At 28.3% G+C, this 16,940-nt stretch overlaps 4 protein-coding genes across 7 annotated transcripts in view; 3 read left to right on the top strand and 1 right to left on the bottom strand.

Moving 5' to 3' along the window:
• Positions 1-6,869, top strand: part of LOC122635651 (tyrosine-protein kinase transmembrane receptor Ror) — a 286,700-nt gene extending 279,831 nt beyond the window's left edge. For 2 of the 3 annotated variants that reach the window (XM_043826103.1, XM_043826105.1), the window contains 10 exons: positions 2,393-2,486; positions 3,309-3,573; positions 3,656-3,780; positions 3,865-4,418; positions 4,491-4,727; positions 4,813-4,946; positions 5,022-5,238; positions 5,340-5,681; positions 5,772-6,040; positions 6,112-6,869. In XM_043826103.1, coding sequence (XP_043682038.1) covers positions 2,393-2,486; positions 3,309-3,573; positions 3,656-3,780; positions 3,865-4,418; positions 4,491-4,727; positions 4,813-4,946; positions 5,022-5,238; positions 5,340-5,681; positions 5,772-6,040; positions 6,112-6,807 — 2,933 coding nt within the window. In that variant the 3' untranslated portion in view covers positions 6,808-6,869. Of the gene's footprint in view, positions 1-2,392; positions 2,487-2,738; positions 2,944-3,308; positions 3,574-3,655; positions 3,781-3,864; positions 4,419-4,490; positions 4,728-4,812; positions 4,947-5,021; positions 5,239-5,339; positions 5,682-5,771; positions 6,041-6,111 lie in introns of those variants that run through there. The other variant, XM_043826104.1, reaches the window with a different exon arrangement.
• Positions 6,870-9,441: 2,572 nt separating this feature from the next.
• LOC122635314 (glutamate receptor ionotropic, delta-2-like) lies at positions 9,442-14,127 on the top strand. The gene is made up of 8 exons (XM_043825369.1): positions 9,442-9,975; positions 10,519-10,613; positions 10,745-10,918; positions 11,363-11,589; positions 12,350-12,567; positions 12,651-12,904; positions 13,008-13,359; positions 13,412-14,127. The coding sequence occupies exons 1-7, from the start codon at positions 9,757-9,759 to the stop codon at positions 13,267-13,269; spliced, it is 1,449 nt and encodes a 482-aa protein (XP_043681304.1). The 5' UTR covers positions 9,442-9,756; the 3' UTR covers positions 13,270-13,359; positions 13,412-14,127.
• The window catches only part of LOC122635313 (synaptic vesicular amine transporter), a 42,919-nt gene continuing 37,858 nt past the window's right edge, over positions 11,880-16,940 (bottom strand). The window contains exon 13 of the transcript XR_006328642.1: positions 11,880-11,898. The gene's annotated coding sequence lies outside the window, so the exon portion shown is untranslated. The remainder of the gene's footprint in view (positions 11,899-16,940) is intronic.
• LOC122635315 overlaps positions 15,935-16,940 on the top strand; it is a 3,133-nt gene continuing 2,127 nt past the window's right edge. Inside the window, exons 1-2 of one of the 2 annotated variants that reach the window (XM_043825371.1) lie at positions 15,935-16,544; positions 16,752-16,846. In XM_043825371.1, coding sequence (XP_043681306.1) covers positions 16,332-16,544; positions 16,752-16,846 — 308 coding nt within the window. In that variant the 5' untranslated portion in view covers positions 15,935-16,331. The remainder of the gene's footprint in view (positions 16,545-16,751; positions 16,847-16,940) is intronic. The other variant, XM_043825370.1, reaches the window with a different exon arrangement.

Genomic DNA, 16,940 nt, shown 5'->3' with positions numbered 1-16,940 from the left:
CTCTCTCTCTCTCTCTCTCTCTCTATCTAGCTATCTATCTATCTATCTATCTATCTCTATCTCTATCTCGTTTGGAAAGTCCATTTTCTACTTCGATTTTCCAGGATTTTCATTCCTCCTTTCTTTCCCTCTGCTCCTACCTCTCTCGCATGACTTTTTCTTACTTTTATTCTGTACAAAAGAGAAATAGAGGATAGAATGAGAACTTAAGAGAGAGGGAGATAGAAGGATAATAAAAGGTAGGAAAAAAATTGAGTAAACCGTCGCGAGGGTCGATTGCTGGTGTTGCACGTTACGTCATTTTTCCGTCACCCTTAAACGTTAATACTGAGTGACGTTTGAAACGATTCTATGAGACTCTTATAGACTTTTGATACGTAGTTAGGTATAAAGCTGATGAGGGAGGAGAGTGAGGAATCAGGGATAGGACGATGAAGGTCTAACCATTTTCATGGGTATCATGATGGACGAATTTTTACGAAAAGGAACGACATCAAACGGCTTCCTTACATCTCTCTCTCTCTCTCTCTCTCTCTCTCTCTCTCTCTCTCTCTCTCTCTCTCTCTCTCTCTCCCTCTCTCTTTCTTTCTCTTTCTCTATCCGATCCCTTTTTCAAGTTTCATCGAAAAGAAAAAGCAATTTTGTACGGTAATCGTTTGAGTTTATATTATCGTGGAATTGGTTTTTAGGGAGAGACACCCTATATACATATACATTTATATATATATATATATATATATATGTATGTATGTATGTATGTATGTACGTACGTATATATTTGTCTTTAGTGTAATTTCTATGATACTAGCTAACTTCTTTCTCTTTCTAATCTTTAATTTAACATCTTTCACATCTTTCTATCTTTTTCTCTTTCTCACACGAAATCACAAAGTATATCTTACCCTAGTACAGTACCGGGTAGCACAAAAGCAAATAATATCAGAAATTTGAATCTACCCTCGAATGAACCATCAAATCCCTGGATGTAGAAAAGTGAAAGGGACGAGTGAAGATGAAGAAAAGTAAGGGTGTTTAAAGAGAGGGATGGAAAAGGGAACTATTTCTTCTGTACTGTTATACGATGCTACGATGGTGAATCATGTTACCTAAGAATAAATAACTAGAAGTGCGTGTCTTAGAAAGTTTTTTAAAGTAGGTAAAGTAAGTAAGTACGTACGTACGTACGTACGTACGTATGTATCTAACATGTTTTTAAAAGTAAATCTTTCGAGCAAATAAATCTATCTCGTATCTTTCTATTTGATCTCTGTGTTTGTTTGTAAAAGAATATAAAAAAAAAGTAAAAAAAAAAAAAAAAAAAAAGAAACGAAGAAGTAAGAAAAAGTAAAAGCAAAAGAAAAAGAGAAATTTAATGCATAAAATAGAGAAAATGAAAGAGAGTTTAATTATATTTGAAAATTATAGTTGTAAAAAAAGAATATTACATGAAGACGTCATCAGTTACGAAGGGGAGTCGATTTTTTTATTTATTTATTTATTTTTATTTTCTTTCTCTCTTTCTCTCTTTTCTTTTTTTTTTTTTGTATATATAAAGGCGACGATATCCATCTTGTAACTAACAAACAAAAGTACTGGTAAATGTATATAAAAAGTGAGAGCTTAGGGAGAAAAAGAGAGAGAGAGAGAGAGAGAGAAAGAGAGAGGAAAGGGGACGAGCAAAGTATATCGTGGTAAGATGATATTACACTTAAATTGAGTCCTGGAAGATGATACGAAACGTCGAGCTTTGAAGTTTTCGCCTTCATCTTGCTTCCACCCATCATAAATGTACTTCCCTTATCATCATCCTCTTTTCTTTTTGACGGCTAGCTAGTAAATGAGTATTCCGAACTACTTTCATGTATTATATATATATAATATAAAATATAATATATACGTATATATATATATATATATATATATATATATATATATCGATTTATCAGGAAATAGGTTCCGATGTAACGAGTTTAGAAATCTTTTGATAATCGTCCAAGTACATATTTTTGGAATTTGGTTTGATCAGAAACTACAATAATAAATTCAATAATATATATATATTTTTTATAATATAATATATATTAATTATATAATATATATTTTTTATATTGTATATTTTATATTATATGTATAATTATATATGTATTTACATATATTATATTTATTTATTTTATTTATTATATTTTATATATATATATATATATAATTAGTAATGTAACGTGCGTGTTACGTAAAAAAAAAAAAAAAGAACGATAAATCTTTATGCTCTCTCATTTATTTTCTATTGTTTTATTCTTTACTATGTTAAGAAAAAAAAAAAAAAGAAATTAATTTCGATCTCTAACATTTCATAACCTAAAAAATAAAAAAGGAAAAATCTTATCTTTTTCAGCTCCAATTAGTCCTGTTGTACATTCAGATAATCCAACATCGAACACTGACGAATTTTCATCCGGTTTACCCGCTGGATCTAGTTTTATCGATGGGTAATTATCAATTTCTCTTTTTTCTCATTACTCTTATTATTACTTCTTCTTTTTTCCCATTATTTACATCATTTTATAAATTCGAAAAAAAGCACGCGCGATGGTGTCGTCCGTCTCCTTAAAAGTTCTCGAATCGACTGTTAAAAAAAAAAAAAAAAAAAAAAAAACAGAAAAGAAAAAACAAAAGAACGAGGAAAAATTATTACGCATGCGCACTTCGAAACGCGCGATAACCCTTCTATCAATGCAGAACGCGCCGAATTCTAGTTTGCCGATGGCCTCCGCGGGTGTGGTGTTAAATGATATACACGTTTAACGCTTGATATATTATTAATGTTTTGATAATTAAATTTACAATAATGAAGCTACTATTGTACCTAGCATTGTTAGAGAATATTTGTATTTTTATACGAGGGTTATATATCGCCAATAATCTTACCAACTTTTCGGAAAGAAGGTGACGCTTATGTTCTTTGTTATCATTTATTGTTTATGTATTACTATTACGAGGTTATGTGCAAATTGTATGTTCAACGTCACTCACTTTTCTTAATAATAAATTCAGAAAAAACAGTGTTCTTATTTCTCTTATTTTTGTTACACAATGTCTCTCTTTTTCTTTTTCTTTTTCGCTTACTTTATTTCTCTTTTTTCTCTCTCTCTCTCTCTCTCTCTCTCTCTCTCTCTGTCTCTCTTATTTCAAACAAGTACACATGTTTTCACTTTGAAATTGAAAGTGGGGGTTATGTCTCATGTCTTTGTTTATATTTTGTAATGGAATCGGTTGGAGGTAAATTTATGAATGATCGTCTTTGTTTTTAGAATGGATAATACAAACAGACTGGATATCTCAGGGATTGGTATGTCAACGCCACACATCTCTCATTTGGCACCCACAAATTCTTTAAATATATTATCGCCTAGTCCACAACCGACTAGTTCCCAGTCTAGCACCGTGGATTTTAGTACATTCAGTGGCCTTAAAAACGTCAATATGCAAGTACCATCGGGTATGGTAAATTTTGCTGGATTTCCAGGTATGAGCGCTATACCTGGGAAGAAAGACAATCATGAAGGAACTTGCGAGGTAAGTTTTTGCCATGTCAAAAGAAAAGTTAATAAAACAAGGATACTGTATTATATGTTTCCTTTTCTTTTTTTTTTTACAGGTCTACGTGGGTAAAACCTGTGCGCAATTTGTTGGAAATCAAACCGTTTACATTTTGTATCCAATGACGCAAAAATTGCTCGAAGACAAATTGATCCAAGCTTTTGGTGTTATAAACTTTTCAAAGTAAGCATATTATTTATTAGAATTACTTTGTTGGAAAGTACGAGAAGTAGTAATGATACAATTTGATTTTTACCTTTTGTACAGCGATTTATCTTCCAATTGTGAAAGCTATGCCAAACCATCTTTATGTTACTCAACGTTTCCTATCTGTCGAAACCCACCAAATAATCCAAAACCAAAGAATACTGAATTTTCAGAATTCAGTAGTAAATTGTTCAATCGTCTTCAGTCTAATCAAGATGAACATTTAGAAGACGGTGATGGAGAGGATATGTTAGATGATTATACAAGAACGCATGGACTTCCTAGGAAAAGAAGTCCTACGTTAGGTCCTGGTTTTGAATTCAATCCGAGCAAAGAGAGAAAAGGAGGCAATCAGAAAATAATCAATCAAAGTTATGGAGACAGTCGTTCGTCCAATAAGAACGAAATGAATCGAAAATTACGAAGAATATGTCGGGAGGAATGTGAACTGTTGGAAAACGAATTATGTAGGACAGAATACGCGATTGCAAAAAGACATCCATTAATCGGACAAGTGCCTTTACTCGAATGCTCTGATTTACCGCTTAAAGGCAGTCCAGAAGCTCAAGATTGTTTAAGCGTTGGTATATCTACAAAAAATAATGTACAAGAAAGTTAGTATCGTTAATTTTATATTACTTTGTATAGATAAAAACGAATACTTATGTTATGCATTTAATTTACAGACGATTACTGTTTTTGGGGCAATGGAGAGTCTTATCGTGGTACAGTAAAAACAAGCATTAGCGGCAGGCCTTGTTTGAAATGGTCTCATCTAATAATGCTACACATTTCTAATTACCCCGAATTAGCTGGACGACATTCTTATTGTAGAAATCCGGCTGGTCAAGAAATACAGCCTTGGTGTTTTGTTGATGCTAATAATAGGACTCAAAAAGAATTTTGTCATATACCTAAATGTGGTAAGTTATTGTAGAATGCGTGTATAACGTTACATAATTAATGAAAAGTTTAATTAAAAGCATTAATTTCAATGTTATCTTACAGTTGAAAATTTGTGGATTTATGCGGTTGTTGGTTTTGTACTAATGGGAGGGTTTGTTACTATAATAATTTGTTATTGCTGTTGCTACAGAAGTAGAAAATCAAGAAGACAAATGAATCACTTACCCTCAAATAAAGTTAGTAGTAAGAATATTTTATAATCCAGAATCTCAAAGATTTGCCTTTACTTAACGATAAATTTGATTGTTTAGATGTTGACTGGAATACAATGCGACAAAAACATATATGATGGAAGACGCAGTACTACACAACCGATGGAAATGAGTTCTCTTTTAGCTGGACCAGGTAACACGACTCCAGGTACAGGGACATTAAGTAGTGGTAGTAGTAGAACTTCGAATAACAGAGTACCTCAATTTACCACAAATAATGTGGTATTATTGCAAGAACTTGGAGAGGGTGCTTTCGGTAAGTAAAAATAAAGAAAAATTTGTAAATATATATCGATTCATACATTCATTTTTCTTATTACTTATGAAATAATTTCTTTATCTGTATACTTTTAACAGGAAAAGTATATAAAGGTGAACTACAGACTGGCAATAAATGCGAACCACCAATATATGTTGCCGTTAAGACTTTAAAAGAGAATGCAAGTCCAAAAACACAGAGTGATTTTAAAAGAGAAGTGGATCTAATGACCGACCTTCGACATCCGAATATAATCTGTTTGTTAGGTGTTATATTAAAAGGAGAACCAATGTGTATGTTGTTCGAATATATGACGCAAGGAGATTTGCACGAATTTTTAATCTGTCATTCGCCAAGATCAGACGTTCCATTGAACAATGTAACTGGAAAGATATTGGAGCAACCAGAGTTTCTTCATATCGCATTGCAAATAGCATCTGGTTGGTTTAAAATGAATTTTAATAGGAGAAAAATCCAATCGATTTATTACATTTTATTATCTTCTTTAATCGAACGATCTTCTGATATAGGAATGGAATATTTGGCCAGCCATCATTACGTTCATCGTGACTTAGCTGCTAGAAATTGTTTAGTAGGAGACAATCTGACCGTGAAAATCTCTGATTTCGGATTGTCACGTGATATTTATAGCAGCGACTATTACAGAGTTCAATCTAAAAGCTTATTGCCAGTACGATGGATGCCACCGGAATCGATTTTGTATGGTAAATTTACAACCGAGTCGGACGTTTGGAGTTTTGGAGTTGTACTCTGGGAAATTTATAGTTACGGTTTACAGGTGAGAACAATCGCATAGTTTATTAATCATCGATATAAAAATTCTTTTCAACCGTTCATATTTATTCACAGCCATATTACGGATACAACAATCAAGAGGTAATCGACATGATCCGTTCTCGTCAATTATTACCATGTCCAGAGGATTGTCCAACGATGATATATAGTTTGATGATAGAATGTTGGCACGAAGTGGCCAATCGAAGACCACAATTTCCAGAGATTCATCACCGTTTACACAATTGGTATATGAATCAAACATATTTAAGCGACTTTTGTAATGAATCAATTACAAGTTATTCCGGTAGTAGTCACAAGAGTACGAATAAGACAAATTCAACACAACTCTCAGCACCGATATACAAAACTGATCAAAAAGAACAAATGTTTAAGAGTAATATGGATTCATTGGTATGCAGTCTGAATGATCATAACAATGCGTTGAAGTTACACCAACAAAACTTTCCAAATTCAGAATCCATCGAACAAAGAACTGTCTCTATCTTTAACGATCACAATACACCTAACAAGACTGTTAATTATCAATCTCCAACTACGAATGTTAATCTGAATGATTACGATGATAAACAATGTTGCTCACCGAAATTGAGCGGCGCCAAAAAAGTTTTACCCTCTGTTCCTCAATCGATAATAGGTAAAACAACAAACGCCTCTAATGGCACGAGACCAATGCAAAATGGTGCACAGTTAGTTGTCAGGTTACCAGATCCGAGTAAAGTTACGACTGAAACCAGGGTATCTAAGTGAAGAAAAAAAAATAATAAAATAAAATAAAAGAAAAGAAAACAAAATCGATTATTCTAAGGGACTTTACGAAAGAAACATTTATTATTCTAACGCATTTAAGCGTTTTCACGATCGATGTGAAATCGCGTTTCGAAATAAGTCGACGTTTGAACGAAAATATGTATATATATATATATATATACATATACGCGATCTTTTTACGAATTATATTTACTTAGCTCGAATAAGATGACTCGTTTTTATTTTCTTTTCTTTTCTTTTTTTTTTTTTTTATCGTCATCTTTTTTCTATGAACGAAATGAAAACGTTTCTATTCGCGTTGAATTCTACACCCTCTTTCCCTACCCCTTTTACTCAACCCTCCAGTGGCTGTATTCAGAAGAAATATTACAATTTAACTTACCCCTTCGACCGCGGACGATTTTAATATAATCTTTTTCTTCTTTACCTTTCTTTTTGTTTTATTTATTTATTTTATTTTATTTTATTTTATTTTGTTTTGTTTTGTTTTTTGTTTGTATGTAAAAAATCATGGGCGAATTTTATATTTTCTATAGATTTGTGTGTATGTTGTATGTGTGTGTGCGTATGTGTGTATGATAGGCATTTCTTAAAAGCAATATTACTTAGAAAGATAAATGTTTCTTAGAAGCATAATTGATGAAATAACGTATCCCTATCCGAAATAAATAAAATAAAATAAAATAAAATGAATGAATTAAAATACTCGAAAAATTTGTTACTGTGCGATAGTAATAGGCGTGGTCCAAAAGGCAAAATAGAGTAAAGTAATATTTAGTAAAAAAAAAAAAAAAAAAAACGATTTCGTTATTGAACCGCGGTCGAAGGAGATAATTAAATAGAAACATTAATGAACGTGAAATGATAATAACATCATTATCATTATCATTATCATATTCATCCATTAATGGATCTAATATATTTAAATAATGAAATTATTATTTCTCCATATAAATACGATATTGTGCTTTCTTCTATATTATATATATATATATATATATATATATATATATATATATATATATATATATGCCAAAATATTTATATCGAACCGATATTGACTGAATCGCATGGAATAAATTAATAATCGCATTGATAAAAATATCTAAGTGATACATTACTCCATCCTTAGATATATTTATCTTGAAAATATACATAAACGAAATTTTTTTTACACCGAATTTTTCTACCTTTGATTGATCTATTTGTAATATTAAAAAAACAAAACAAAAAAGAAGAAAAAAGAGAGAGAGAAAGGAAGAAAAAAAATAAAGGCTGGTTTTATATCGTTTCCTTTTTATATTACTATTATTATTACTATTATTATTACTATTATTATTATTATTATTATTATTATTATTATTATTATTATTATTATTATTATTATTATTATTATTATTATTATTATTATTATTATTATTATTATTATTATTATTATTGCAATAAGAGGTTGTGAAGCAATTCGACTGTTGTATTATCACGTACGCATATGATTATGTTTAATACGTGTTATGATATTAAGTTTCCTATACACTCACATATTTCTCAATATACATGTACATTAATTATATATATATATATATATAGTTCATTCTTTTGTATACGTATACATAATTAGCGTGCTGCATTCTTCTCCATAATCCTAAGACGAGCAGATTTATATTTTAAAAAAGTATCGTCGTCACATTACGTCTTAAAGCTAATCGATCGAACACATTAAATGTATTACGAAAAAAAAAAAAAAAAAGGAACAAACGACTACGAAAGAAGAACCATTGTCCTCGTAAAATAGTGAACGATGTTAAAACTTAATGCTGCTGTTTGTGTGTATAAAAAAAAAAATATATATATATAAGAAAAAAGAATGAAAAAAAAAAGGAAAAAAAAAAAGAAAGAGAAAAAAAAAAGGAAAAAAAAAAGTAATAATAAAAACGATAATTAATGCGATTTCATACCGTGTATGTGTATAGAACGTAGAGCGAATAATAATTTTTAAAATGTTCTAAGATAAGATTTTAGAATTTGTTAGGGATCGTCTAACATAAGTGTTTCGAGCGAGAGTGTGACTGATTAAGATTGTATTATACATTTCTTTTTTAATCATTTTTCTATTACGAGAAACGTTAGAGATCGTTTCGTCAGATTTTTAAAGAAATTAGAAAGAAAATCAAGGAAGAAAGAGAAAGAAAGAAAAAAAAAGAAAATAAATATCCAATCAGATTAGATTGAATGGAAATAAATATGATTTTGGATTTCTTAAATTGTAAGAAAGTATTCTTCAAAAAAAAAAAAAAAAAAAAAAAAAGAAAAGAAAAGAAAAGAAAAAAAAACTGACGGATCTCTTCGATGCGCTATTTGTAATAATAAACTGTTTTCGTACTTTTATTAGACGCGTCGAATAAGTTTTAGACTCTAAGTTAATTTATATCTATATAAATAAATAAATATATATATATATGTATATGTATATGTATATGTATGTATGAATATACACACACACACACACACATATATATATATATGTATATATATTAAGTCAAGTATAATATACAATTCATGTTTTTTATATATATGACGTGTTTGCTATATCCCTTTATGTATATATATATATATATATATATATATATATATATATATGCGCATTAGACAGACATTCATTTTTCACGTAATCACGGTGGTAATAGAGGTAAAAGCCTTTACCATTATCAAACAAGTTTTTTTTTTTTCTTTTTTCTTTTTTATTTTCTTTTTTTATCAGACATATACGATCTTGACGTATTCGTTCATTAGGGTCAAAACGTGGAATAATGATTTCAGATACGTTCAATAAATTGCTTTACGTATATATATTTTTTAGGTCGCTATTCTATCTTTTATATTTTTCTATAAGTATATTCAATAGAACTGGTTTGCGAAGAACAGTCACCGATGATCGTTCGAGTTTCTTTAATACTCGCGTTACTTCAATATATTTTTGATAATGGGTTAGCTGCCAGTGGTTTGATATGGGACAAGTATCAACAAAATTTCGTTCAATTATATTCAATACCGAGATTCGCAGCTTTAAATGCTGAGGTACAAGCGAGACGTCGACGACCAGAGTTGTATGAATTTCATCGTGAACCCATCAGAGTGGCTTACTATCAGGTTTTTTTATTTCATTTATTTATTTATTATGTATGTATGTATATATATATATATATATATATATATATATATATATATATATATACATACATAAATATTCTTGAAACGATTCGATTGTGAAATTGATTTTAACGATAAGTAAAAAGTATATTTTTCTTAATTAAAAATATTTTTTCTTTTTGCAAAATATATTTTTTTAATTAAAAATAGATTTTACTGCGATAGTTCTTTCTCTTTTGCAGACATATCGAATACGAACATACTTAGAAATTATTTTTCTACGATAATTAGAAAGAGATAAAGTAAATTTTTATTCTCGATAAATCATATCCTTTCATTTGATTTTGCTATAATTAAAAAAAAAAAAAAAAAAAAAAAAAAAAAATGTGAGAAATGGAGAAAAATTTCTATCGTTTTTATGATCACAAATTAATTCAGATCACTTTCTCGATCGTCGACAAGTTTGACGCGTTTATATTATATATTTTCTTTTCTCTTCTTTTTTTTTTTTTTTCTCGTCGCATATCACACTTTTTGATACAGGATCCTCACGTGGTCATGTTCTACGAAAACAACACCAAAATTAGAGGTATTTCCGGCGAAACATGGACGTTACTCGCCGATTATTTAAACTTTACGTACGTAAACGACAATGCTATTATTATTTAAGTTATATCTAATCGTTAAAGAAAAAAAAAAAAAAAAAAAAAAAAAATTATATCGAAACGAAATTAATCGTCGAATTATTTTCGAAATATTTTTTTCTTAGATTAATACCAGTGAAGAGCAATTCTAATACGTTCGGTGAACTTTTGAAAGACGGCACCTACGACGGGCTCATGGGTATTTTTAAACGTAACGAAACTGATGTTATTTTACGAACCGGACTTTATAGGTTTCGTAAAAAAGATATGGATTATACAGTACCTATTTATGGTACCGGGTAATAATATATACTTACAACTTAACTCTTAATTTAATTTTTTTTCTTTTGTCCTATCGAAAAATATATTATTTATTTGTAATTTTCTTTTTTTTTTTTGCGCTCAATTCAATCTTTCGCGAATGAAATTTTTTTTATCAACATTTTTCTTTTTCTCTTTCTTTTCTCTTTTTTTTTTTTTCTCACAATCTTTAATAATAGAAAAAGAAATGATCGAAAGAATCTAATTTGGTCGATTAAGAAATGCAAAATTTCCTAACACCTTGATTTTATCTAATATGAAAAATCAATAAGGTTGAAGGACGATTGGATTTAATTTGCAAGAAGGAAGATCGATTTTGTATTGTGCAAAATTAATTTTTTCTTTTATTTTATTTTTTTTTTTTCGTATGTTCTTATTATTATTGTTTTTATTTATTTTTTTTTATTTCTTATTTCTTTCAGATATAATTTGCTAATCCGCCCGAAATGGCAATATAATAATATGTGGTTAATAGCAATGTTCTCGATAAATACCTGGTACTTTATTATATCCTTATTCGTGATTCTCAGTCTTTTTGGTTATTACGCACAAAAGATACCAGGCATAAATACTAAGGAAAATAAAATCAAACTCAATTTCAATCTGAGCGATCACATCTTTCATACGTTCGCTATGATGTGTTCCCAAGGTAAAAATAAAGTATAGGATCGATAAAATCATTCTAGATCAGAGATTCCCAAAGTTTCGATCGTGCTAATAATATAAATATATGTATATATTAAAATATGAGAACAGTTTAGATTTTCATCCTTAGAAATGATTCACGACAAATTTTACATTTTCAAAAGTTGATTATTTTTTGAGAAACAAATCTAACAGAGAATTAAGTTAAATAAAAAATTTCATTATTTTCTAATTCTCAGAAAGAGGATTAAAATTATTACAATAAATTTATTTACAATAATAAATCAAAATAATAATAATAATAATAATAATACATTTTTTGTAAATCGAAAAAAGATATTATAAATTTTAATACATTCAAGATTTTATGATAAATAATCGATTAACTTTCAAAGTTAGAAAAAGAAATATATATATATATATATATATATATATATATATATATATTTAAATTTATAATCTTATAAATCTATAAATGATTAAAAAAATTAAGTGAAACAATAAATTCTATTTTTTGATATAGAGTCGAAAAAAGAAGATGAAATTAAAAATAAAACTCTCATTATACTTGTGTTCGTCGACAATCGATATTACTTTATAAAAAAAGAAAAAGAAAAAAACAATTTTCAAGACAATTTCAAATGAAGATCATTCGACCTTTTGAAAAATTTTTAATGTTTTGGGAAACTCTGTTTTAGATAATTGTAATAATATTTCAATAACAACGATAATATCTCAACGATAAAAAAAATTTATTTTCTTAGGATATCTTCCAACGGAGTATTTAGACAAATTCAAGATACTTTCCACTTCGAAGAATATCTTTTCTTGGTTGATATTTTTGACCTTTAGCTCGCATTTGATATATCGTATGACTAACAGAGAAGTGATACCACCGTTCAAAGACTTAACAGATTTATTAAGCAATACCAATTATATCGTATTGAGTTTTCGTGGATCAATGGTATACGAATCCTTCGAGGTATGAAATTAAATCGGATTACTTATTACGATCGAACGTATGTAATCGTAAGATCTTCTTTTTTTTTTTTCTTTATCTTTTAGAAACAAATAGAAAAACTAATGAATGATAATCCCAAATGGGAGAATCGCGTACAGTTTATGGACGATGAAAGAGAGATATATAAAACAGCGTGTGAAAACGAAGATAAATATGCGATATTCGAAGTACACGACACGTTTACGGTTATAAGTAGATTCGTTTGTACATTAATACCCGTAGGTAATCTTTATTACAAAACATGGATTTCATTCGGCATGCAAAAATATTTACCATACAAACGAACGATTGACGTCGCGTAAGTTAATAATAATATAATAAATTATAAATAGAATAAAATCAAATTGAATCATTATTTCAAATCGAATCGAACAGTTTCTCTCATGAAATATAATAAATAGGCTCATCAAGATGCAAGAAGTTGGATTGGTTGATTGTTTGAAGGAACGTTGGTTGTTAACAAAACTCGACAACAAGGAGAACAGTCCTTTTAAGAAGATCGACTTCGATCAAACTTACGTTATATTTTGTATCCTAACGATAGGAATTTTTGCGGCCATTTTGGTACTCGCTATTGAACATATCGTCTTTTTTTACGAGTCGAAATTAAATACGACTGGGAAACGAGTTAAACGAAAAACTTTAAAAGCGTTAATTAAATAACGAAACAAATAAGATCGTGATTATAATGACAATATATATCGGGTGTATCAATAGCGACGATATTTCGAATTTTTCAAGACGATGTAAAGAAAAAAAAAAAAAAAAAGAAAAGAAAAGAAAATAAAAGAAAAGAAAAGAAAAGTTAATAACATCAACTAAGTCAAATGAATAAATGTTGATTCAGAAAAATTGATCGTATGATTGTTTATATTAAATCGTAGAAACGTGAAATATGAATATCTTGAAAACTGAACGGTCATAATGATTGATTATTTTTTCTTATGGGATCCTATGTAAAAAATATTATCTACGTGAACGAATTGAACCAATAAGACGTTTTCGATAAGAGAACGTCATTTTACGATGCTGTTGTATTTAATTACTTACTTGCTCTTTGATTTTGACAGTGAAGAGAAGAGGAGGACGCCATTTTGAATATCCGTCGTAAACGTATTAGTTTTATTTAAATACGATGCTACGTAATATGTGTTAGATAACGTGTTATTAGATAAACAGTTACGTTTTCGTGTTCTATTTTTCTAAGGTTTTATCCGATAACATTTCTTCTCGTATTGATCAGCTTCGTTCGTCCTTGAAAATCCGTATGGTTATTATCGAAAAACACCGAACATCCGTATTTTTCTATAATTTTCCGCGGATTTAATTTATTCGTGATAGTTAAATATGATTCTGCGACGTCGCGTTACGTTAAAATAATTTCAATCGAATCTACTGTGTTTGATAAAACCATATATTCGAGTTTTATCATGCTTGACGCTTTATATGCTTCGCCTTAATCACGTTTCATCCGATAGGTCGAAGTTAATGGTGTTAAAAAATAGAAAAAAAAAGGAAAAGAAAAAAACAAGACGAAAAAAAGCGAGATCTAAAGATAAATTTGAAACATTGTTTCCAATCTTTTTTTGTTTCTGTTTCTTTTTTTTTCTTTTCGTCGATGTAATATACTTACTCTCTTATATACGTTTATATATATATATATATATATATATATATATATATATATATATATAATTCATAAATACATATGTATATCGTAAGATTGTCAATTCTTTATAATAGATTTCAATATGGTCGAATTTCCGTTTCCATTTATCATGCTTTATCATCAGTCATATAATACTTAATTTATTCTACAACGAAATGTCATTGTGTAATAGTATTATTTGCAATATACATATATACATATACTATTTACTCTAATATTTTATCATTGCATTAAATATTATTGTAATTAATGATATTAAGATTAGGATTATTAACTTCGTTTATATTGCATTAATTAATCGACATTATTATCTTTCGTAAATATTCGTTTGATATAATTTTCGTTTCTTTGTTTTTCTTTTTTTCTTTTTTTCTTCTCTCCGAGATATTTCACATTATTCAATATTTTCATTATATCGAAAAGAAGTATAAGAGAAAATGATTTGGATGGATTGATTGATTGATTGATTGATTGATTGATTGATTGATTGAATATTTTCTGTAAACAATAATTGTGTACTATTGAAATAAATAAATAATATATTATATATCAATTTCAATGTGCATTGATTAATCAATTAAATTATTTCACAATTCTTTTCCCTTTGTGTTAGCAAATTATTTATAAAATTGAAAGGGTCTTTAAATATTCTTCAGTCTTATTAAACAAAGAAAATATTAATTAAAAGCTTAGACAAATTTGTATCAAAGTGAAAATATATATGATATAGATATAGATATATTAAATAATTTATTATAAATAAAAAATTAATAAAATAAAAATGTTTCGAACGTTCTTATTATATTAATATTTAATGTTACTTTTATAATATTAATTTTCACTATTCTATATTTATTTCGAAGTAGTTCATAAAAAGTTTTCAACATTTGAAAACTTATAATTTATTTTTAATAATTAATGTATTATAAAAAAACATATATATTATTAAATGATATACATATATCTAGATTCATAATCCATCCTCACAATAATTAATTTCAACGTGACATAATATGTAATAATAAAATAAATAAATTTGAAATTATTAAACATATCTTTTTCCGTGATGATATTAAACAACATTCGAAAGATTTCATAAAACGTTCGAATTATTTCAATATCTTTTCAATTATTTCTTGCTTTATTTCGTAGTTTCACGTCAGTTAATCTCCGATATAATTTTCTCAAAATACCGTTAATTATATATATTATATAAATAAATTATATAATCATATTATATCAAATATATAATTACATATAAAAATATAATTACAGAATTGTATAATTGTATTAAATAAAATTATTAAATTCCAGTTTACACTTAAATCCATTCTCGATTTATCAGAAACATTTAACGTAACTCACGTGTTAGAAAAATAAATGTATAAAAAAAATTGTTAGAAAACATATATATATATATATATATATATATAAAATAAAAAAGATCTCGTACACGTTAGAAAATAACAAACGTATCTAAAAGGTATGACTAGTCTAAAAACTATGCCTCTTTTCTTTCTCTCCCTCTCTCATTTCAGATTATTTAAATGTGCTTCTATTTTTACCAAATAGGTTTTTACTAGGAAACATTACCTACTGTCATATAATGACACTTTGCATTACGATAAACAACACGGAAGGATAACACATGACTAATGGAAATAGAAAGTGGAGAAAGAGGGAAGAGTGGAAGAGGGTGGAAAAACTCGGGCGCATAAAAAGAAAAAAGAAAGAGAGAAAGAGAATATAGTTTGCGTGTGTTACTTAACATTGCTATAAAAAATCTGTGATTGTTACATATACACCAAGATTAATGCGAAAAGGAGAAATTAGATAACATAAATCGTTATCGAAACGTCTGCCCTTACCTACGTAATATCTGTTCGCACGCTAAATTATTAAAGGACACGCGATTTTACGGTTTATATTTCTACCAATCGAAATCAGAGAACATCATTCTCACACTTTACTGTTCAGTGACGAAACCGAATATTCAGTCGAGTTCGTTCGTTCGATTAATTTTTCTTACCGTTTTTCTTTATCTATTTTTATCGTCATGAAACGTATCTTATTGATGGCAACGATGCAAGATCTATTCGTGATTTCACATACGATCGGTGGTGTAATATGGGACAAGAATCTTGGAAACTTCGTACCAATATTCAGCGTTGGTCCTTACTCGATCCTTCATCGTGAATTATTATTGAAACAACGAGAAATCGAGACGCATAATTTTCAAGGAGAAACCATTCAACTTACTTACTTTCAGGTAAACGATAAGAAACTGATAATAACAATAATAAAAATAATAATGATGACGACGACGATAGAAAATCTTCTTTTTTTTTTTCTTCTTCTTTTTCTCATTCTTTTCTTCGTCTTTCTAAAATAAATAATAATAATAAAAAAAAAAAAATATATTTGTTAAAGTAAACGTATACATTTTCTCTTCATTTCTTTTCTTTATTTACCACAGCAAAAAAATATAGTATCCTTCGATAAAAATAATACCAAGATCACAGGACTTGCCGCTGATATATGGAATATGTTGGCCGAGTCATTGAATTTTACGTAAATTTCAAACAATTATGAAATATTAATATTCGAGTACTAACTTGTTGATAATTTGTTATTGTAATCGAATTTCTTTCTTTCTTTTTTTTTT

The sequence above is a fragment of the Vespula pensylvanica genome, chromosome 18, assembly GCF_014466175.1.
Source record: "Vespula pensylvanica isolate Volc-1 chromosome 18, ASM1446617v1, whole genome shotgun sequence".
Taxonomy (NCBI): Eukaryota; Metazoa; Arthropoda; class Insecta; order Hymenoptera; family Vespidae; genus Vespula; species Vespula pensylvanica.
Note: the sequence above shows the minus strand (reverse complement) of the source record. Positions and strands in the feature narration are given on the sequence as shown.

What these genes read in the sequence shown, in the direction of transcription:
- LOC122635314 (XM_043825369.1), top strand. Translation starts at nt 9,757, where the DNA reads ATGATCGTTCGAGTTTCTTTAATACTCGCGTTACTTCAATATATTTTT. An exon ending in TCAGAGTGGCTTACTATCAG is followed by an intron (nt 9,976 to 10,518) that starts GTTTTTTTATTT and finishes TTTTTGATACAG; the next exon opens with GATCCTCACGTGGTCATGTT. An exon ending in GCCGATTATTTAAACTTTAC is followed by an intron (nt 10,614 to 10,744) that starts GTACGTAAACGA and finishes TTTTTTTCTTAG; the next exon opens with ATTAATACCAGTGAAGAGCA.